General features: G+C 35.2%; 1 protein-coding gene across 2 annotated transcripts in view; it reads right to left on the reverse strand.

The window, feature by feature from the left end:
* Positions 1-274: 274 nt before the first annotated feature.
* The window catches only part of LOC106473329, a 26,374-nt gene continuing 19,353 nt past the window's right edge, over positions 275-7,295 (reverse strand). Inside the window, exons 3-8 of one of the 2 annotated variants that reach the window (XM_022401782.1) lie at positions 6,136-6,238; positions 5,472-5,777; positions 4,480-4,565; positions 2,949-3,041; positions 1,142-1,495; positions 275-724 (exon numbers count right to left, since the gene is read on the reverse strand). In XM_022401782.1, coding sequence (XP_022257490.1) covers positions 491-724; positions 1,142-1,495; positions 2,949-3,041; positions 4,480-4,565; positions 5,472-5,777; positions 6,136-6,238 — 1,176 coding nt within the window. In that variant the 3' untranslated portion in view covers positions 275-490. Of the gene's footprint in view, positions 725-1,141; positions 1,496-2,948; positions 3,068-4,479; positions 4,566-5,471; positions 5,778-6,135; positions 6,239-7,295 lie in introns of both variants that reach the window. The other variant, XM_013934011.2, reaches the window with a different exon arrangement.

Genomic DNA, 7,295 nt, shown 5'->3' on the forward strand with positions numbered 1-7,295 from the left:
AAGGAAGATCAACTATATGTTAATTAAATTATAAATATATCAATTCATGTGATTATGGCTGAAACATTTCATTTTTTCTGAAAAGGTGGTGTCTATTTACTTGTGACCACGCTGTGTATACAGGGGCGCAGAAGAACGATGTGTTTAACATTATCAATCTTATTGTGATGCAATGTAAGACGAAAAACCAATCTACAAATATAAATAATGTATTCGAAGCGGTCTAATTCCCAAACAAAGTTGCTGAGCTAGTTTGGTGGAAAAGAAACGAAAGTTATTATAAATAAAACTTTTACTGTATCTCGGTAAACATACGTACATGTTTAAGCACTTATCTTCATGTATGAGTCAACTAACATAAATTCATATGTTTTTAATGGCTCTTGAAAGAAGAACAAGTCATCCTGAACCAAAGTTTATCATATCAAACGCTTATACATGTGTATTCACTGTGTAGTTCACTTAAACCCCTCTTCCGTATAAAAAGATGTCATTTCCGGTTCATGCTCGTGTACGGGAAGTAATACATAGTCTGCGGCAAGTCCAGCTCCCATTGGCTGGCGTGCAACTCCACAAGTTCTAAGATAGTTTTTCGAACCCGAGCGAAAACGGACGGACTGATAAAGGCATCGCGCATTAAAGCAATCAACTGATACATTCGCTGTGGAGAGTCGATTTCCAACTGACGGCCAACAGAGGTCAGCACAGAACGAATACACTCGATCTGTTGAAACAATGGGAAGAAATATTAAAGATTAGTACATAATTTAAACTAGTTATGTTGCTTAGACGTTAGTAGCTTAACAATACTACTATTTCATGAGATATAAACATTTAAAGTTCTGGACAAACCAGTAATAAGATTTAAACATCTACTACCAATAAAAACACTCTCATTATACTATTATAAACACTTAAGTTTTATTAACTCAGCTTTTTCTCAGCATAATTAGAAAACTTATTTTGGAAATAAACGAAAATGAGCTGGGTTGGAAACGAATCATATTTATTTCAAAATTTACGTTTTGGTGGTTAATCTTCATTTAACTTTTGGGATGTAATGAGTTACTGAAATAATTTCTTTTCAATAAGAAGACATATATGAAAATAAAGCGTCTTCGGTACTTAGAGCGCCCCCTACCTCAGCCAAACAGTTTAAAGATGGCGGTTTCAAAATGATTTCACAACACTCGAAAATCAACATCATCAAAGGTAGGGACCTATCTTCTATAGCAGGTGTGGGAGTCGAAGAACTTCCATTATCTCCAACTTGGAATGGCATGGTTTGGATAACGTTACGATGAAGGCTTTTAAAACGTAGAAAAAGTTCAGTCAGGAAAAAAATGTAGGCTGTCCACCTTCTGGGTGTTTCTCCCGTGCCATCTGGCCCCGAGTGACATGACGTCAGAGAAGAGCGTAATAACTTGTCCCGTTCATTGTACCATTCCCGGCACGAGTTCAGAAGGCTTTCCAGAAACGTTTCACTCTTGTCTTTCTGGACAAATATTGAAGGAAAAACTGTTTGGATGGAAACGAGAGCACGACTTCCTTTTACAGATTTATTAAAAGACTCGTGATCAAAGTTTTAAAACATAACATACTCAACAAAATATAGTACTTAAAAACTTTAAATGTAATGTTTAATTAAATTAATGCCAATGAGAAAAGAGGGGGGAGGAATTCACGCCCAAGCATGATTGACAAACATCCTTGTTCGAACCACTTCTTGTAACGAAGTGGTTCTCTTATAAAGATCTATTTTAAGTAGAGTAAACGGGACCACCTAACTGAAGCTTCAACTTTTGAGCAACATTGTCAGCATAATAAAAATTTTAATTTATTAGTATCGTAGTTATGCCACTACTCAAGTTGCTAATTAATACAGGTAATAAATAGCAATGTATTTGGATAATCCATACTAACTTCAACTGAGGAAAAGTCTAACGTAATCCGTAAAATTAAAATGCTGTTAAAAACTTGATAGATATATCATCTCTGAAAGCCCCCTACTGGACACTTTTCCGGAAACACCAGAAACACATAAATCAGAGACAACAAATCTATGTACAGAATATAACAACATGTAATTTGTATTAGAAATATTTTTAGAATTATGTATGTCAGAAATTGGAGGCAGCAGAAAATATTTAAATGTTCGGAAATTATTAACAAGGAATGAAAGATATTTTAACTTTTAAAGTACTGTTTACTTAGCTGTTAAACTCATGACATTTGGAGACACGTTTCTACATAAAAATTAAACTAATTTCAACATTACTTTCATTGTCACATAACAATGGGTGATTTTATATTCAGTGAAACATGTTCAAGGCCTACTAATTTCTAATTCGTATTCTAGCAAGTTAGAAAATATATTAACTTTATCAAACTTCTTTTATTTTCTCAATACAATGTTAGTTGAACGTCAAAAAAAAAATAAAGATAGAAGATTAAAAACTAATGATACAGAAACATTTAAAATATTTTGAAAATTCGTGATTTTATTTATTAACAACAACAACAGCAATTCTGAGCTGAAAACTGTTTTGTATACAGATAACCAACCACACTTGGAGGTTGATACAGCTCATTGCTAGGCCTAAACCTGGCCGAGAGGACAGTTTTGTGAGTATACCATATACTTTAAACATTGTACAATAAGTTTCATAACTTCAGTAAGTTTTCTCTAAAATCATTTTATTTTTACATTTTCTATGTACCATTTACTTTTTATTTATGCATTTATTTATTTACTTGAATATTTTCTAAAACCTTATCAAGGAATAAATCTTGATTGTCACAGTGTTAAAATGAGCTACCACTACTACTTCATTGACTAAACTAAAAAAAACTAGTATCTAACTAAAATGTGGTTAAATTAACAACCGCCATTATTAGGGTAAGCTTGTGAAGATGACACGAAATACATCGAAAACATCGCCACCTACCAGAATAATTGTGAAACACATTTGAGCAGCAGGTTCTGCATTTTGAACACTTTGAACAGCTTTGTTACACAGGACACGAACGACCTCCATTAGCTGACGGGAAGAAAGGGAATTTGGGTCTAGAGTATAGAATGGAAATTCTAGTTAAAAAAATGAAATACCTTTCGTAAAGCTCTGGAGAAGATAATATTTCAATACTTAAAGTTAGAAAATATACAACCTGGGCTTTATCCCCATTCTCAGTCGAAGAAGAGAACTTCAGAACACGACTAAGTTCTTTTTTAATAGACTTAGACGTATTATCTTCAGGGACAATATAATTATATTCCAATGTCTTATTTCCCACCAGATGGCGGCATATAATAACTTCATTTTTATATTGGTAAGTACCTATAACCCTAGCGCTTTTGAAAGATGGACCTTTCTTCATCAGGGTCAAACTGAGGGATTCCCAGTTTGACTCTGATGAAGAAAGATTTCTCATTTGTAAGAGCTCGGGTTTGTATTTTCAACTTTGAATTTCTTGAACCTAATTGTTTTATTAACATCGTGTCTTGTATATATTAGTACGTTTGTAATCACGTTCATAATTTGGTTTTTGTCAGCTTGTTACAAATATGTCAGTAAACGCTCTTTGGAAAAAAAATATAATGGTAAACGTTCCTTTTGCACGTTCTCTCATTAGTCATCAATCCTCGAAATTAGGTCATGAAGTCGACGGCAAAATAAAAATTAATGCAACTTTAAGTGTAAAGACAACACCAGAACAAATGAAATTCTTCCAGTTAAACAGGAAACGTCCACAAACAATGGAAAACTTGCATCAGGTTTTTTTTTTTATATTGATTAAATATTTTGGGGTAAACCATAAACTTACGGATAGCTTTTCAAGTTAAACATTGTCACATTCTGCACATATGACATTCAACTTCCACAGAAAGTCAAATCAAACGATACTCATAATGTAGGAATTGATTATTTAATGCCAGAAAATACAATAAACTTTTAACAACTTTGTTTACAAACATTAATATCTTTATTCTTCAAATCGCGTAAAAATTTTACTTTTCTGTTTGCTCTGCACTCTAGTGGTGGGTACAACAGATAGCCCAATGTGGCTTTGCTCTAAAAAACAAACAAATAAATGAGCTCCTCCCCCCCCCCCAGTGCCACAGCGGTATGCCTGCGGACTTACAACGCTAGAAACCGGGTTTCGATACCCGTGGTGGGCAGAGCACAGATAGCCCGTTGTGTAGTTTTTGCTTAACTTCAAACAAACTGTTTGCTCTGTACCAAGAAGTATCTAAGTGTGTCAAACTATTGTAAATTTAACGTAATAAACTATATTGTCCCCTCCAATACTAATATACAACATAAAACTACACGTGGTTGGATGAAGTACATGTTAGTTCTGATTTTGAATCACGTGAGGTTAAAACAAATGTTTTATTAGTTAACCTAATACATTATAAAAGATACTGAACAGGAAATTATCAACATTTCCAGAAATGCGAAATATTAAAATACCCACTGGAACTTGGGAGTGGAAATCAGACTTGTAATATTTGTTTGTTCTTCTTTTCTTGGCCTTTCCTCGAGCATTGTACAAGTACGTGGCTAAATCATGAAAATAGACCAACAGGAGTGTTTGAAATAAATGCCAAGAGAGAGAGAGCTTATATGTGTCACATATTAACCTATTTTTGTTTTTCTTCTTACGATATCCTTTTTTTATTTTGCCGTCGTACTTGCCGTAGCTAATCTCGAGGACTGAGTCATTCAAATTATTTATTAATGAAAGATATCTGAAGCATGACAGCTTTATAAGTAAGTTCTTTGTTACTTGCGTACAGAGGCACGTTATGCTAACACAACATTAAGTTTACAAACAACGATTTATAGACATAATCTTCTGTCTTCTTCAGATACTTGAAGAAGGGACCAACGGTAACTTTATGGACTTACAACACTAAAATCAATAGTTCGATTCCCCGAATGGACAGAGCACGGACAGCCTGTTGTGCAGCCATGGCCAGGTGGTTAGGGTGCTGGACTCGCAATCTCAGGGTCGCGGATTCCAATCCTCGTCCCACCAAACATGCTCACCCTTTCAGCCGTGGGAGCGTTATAACGTAACGGTCACTATTCGTTGGTAAAAAGTAGCTCAAGAGTTGGCGGTGGGTAATGATAACTAGCTGCCTTCCCGCTAGTATTTCACTGCTAAATTTCGGACGGCTAGCGCAGATAGCCCTTGTGTAGCTTTGTCCGAAATTCATTACAAACCAAACCTGTTGTGTAGTTCTATGCTAAAGCAAACAAACGAACGTTCTGTTGAAACATGTTGTATGTTCTCTACATAAAATAATTTTTATTATGTTTATAAACCGTTGTTTGTCAATTTACTACGAAATATTTGTTGTTGATTCAACTTTTACATCTAAAATGGGTTTATTTTCTTATAAATAAATGGTTAGCAACATTTAAAGTTAATCTATACATATTAGTAGAATTATAGCTCGTCACCTTGCAAAGCCTTTTTAACTAGTCCCTGATATTCAATAGGGCAATCATTGCGATCAAATCCTGCAGTAGCCATTTCTATTACTTCAGACCCTCCGAAACTCTTCGACCGCTTGAGGGCGCTAAACCGGTGAGTCGAGGTCTTATTTTCGCTGGATTGAAAATGGACTTTGAGAGCTCCGCTGTTGGTTTTCTGGGGAACTGGCTCCAGGAGAGTATTCATGTTATTCGTGTTATTTTGCACGACGCGACCACTATTTCCTGATATCTGTTTCGTGAAGCCCGTTACGTCATCAGGTATCCGAATACCTATTGGTCAATAAAAAAATGTTAATGAAAACAATGATTCGTATAAAACAATAATAAAAAAAGACTTTAAACGTTTTAAAGAAGAACCAGAAATAGTATCTTCTATAGATATACGTACTCTACGTTTATACACACAGTTAATGATAGCTCAGAATACAGTTATTATCAGGCTTCTTTTAGTCTCGCAATATAGTGTTAGTTGAATTTAAAGAAAAACAACACAAGTAAGATAGAAGATCAAAAACATTTTAAACATTTTAAAAATCTTATATATCGTTACTTCGTGATTTTCTTTATTAGAAACAAGAACATCAATTCTGAGCTTAAAACTGTTTTATATTCAGATAACCAACCATACTTGGAGGTTGATACAGCTCTAGGGTAGGCCTAAACCTGGACGAGGGCGCAGTTTTGTGAGTTTGCTTCTCATTCATTGGATGTTGGGTGCCGTGTTCTTTGGTCTGTTGTAGAGGAGTATAAAAAGAAGAAAATAAGCAACTCGTCAGTGTTATTATACGAACTTTGAAATCTCTCTTTCACAAGAGGGAATAACATTTTATTTTTTGTGGAAAATCACACTACGATCACTGTAATTATGAATGTTATTTGAAAAATATTATATATCAGCTATACAAATTCTAGTAACTTTTAAAATTATAACACGTTAGCTGTGGAAACTACTGCATAAGTCACCATAACAACTTTTAAAAAGTAATTTCTGACGTTTTTAAGTAAATGTTTACTTGTATACAAACCAGGTTTAATGAAAAACATTCATAACTGAAGTGCGGAAGATAAAAGTTTGTTTGTTTGAAGTTAAACTCAAAGCTACACCGTGGGCTATCTGTGCTCTGCCCACCACGGGTATCGACACCCGGTTTCTAGCGTTGTAAGTCCGCAGACATACCGCTGTGCCACTGGGGGGCTAAGATGAAAGTATACATTGTTTGTATTTCAATATTTATTTGCTTCTTGCTCCCAGTAACCAGATATTTTAAATGTCACTGTCCACAAATTCTTGCAAACTTTTAACTCACTTCTAATGCTAATAATATCAAAAAGCGGGAATCAAAATGTGTAAGTTTTTTCTACAATACAGAACATATATTTTACAGAACATATATTTTACAGAACATATTTTCTCCAAATATCGTTTCGTGTCGTTATGTTATACAAACAAAAGTACCCGTGCCAGGCGAGGCATTTATTTCCTTGGCTCATATGGATGGTTCCCCAGCAGTAACATTTCGGAATTAGAACGCTAAAATCCGGAGTTTTGTTCCTCGCGGAAGACAGAGCAGGTAGCCTAATGTGGCTCTGCTCTAAAACAAACGAATAAACTAGTGTATAGCAGTACGAAGCGCGTCATTCTCCAGCACTAGAGCCCGGCATGGCCAGATGGTTAAGGCACTCGACTCGCAATCTGAGGGTCGCGGGTTCGAATCCCTGTCACACCAAACATGCTCGCCCTTTCAGCCGTTGGGGCGTTATAATGCGACGGTCAATCCCACTATTACG

The sequence above is a fragment of the Limulus polyphemus genome, unplaced genomic scaffold (genome assembly GCF_000517525.1).
Source record: "Limulus polyphemus unplaced genomic scaffold, Limulus_polyphemus-2.1.2 Scaffold6079, whole genome shotgun sequence".
NCBI lineage: Eukaryota > Metazoa > Arthropoda > Merostomata > Xiphosura > Limulidae > Limulus > Limulus polyphemus.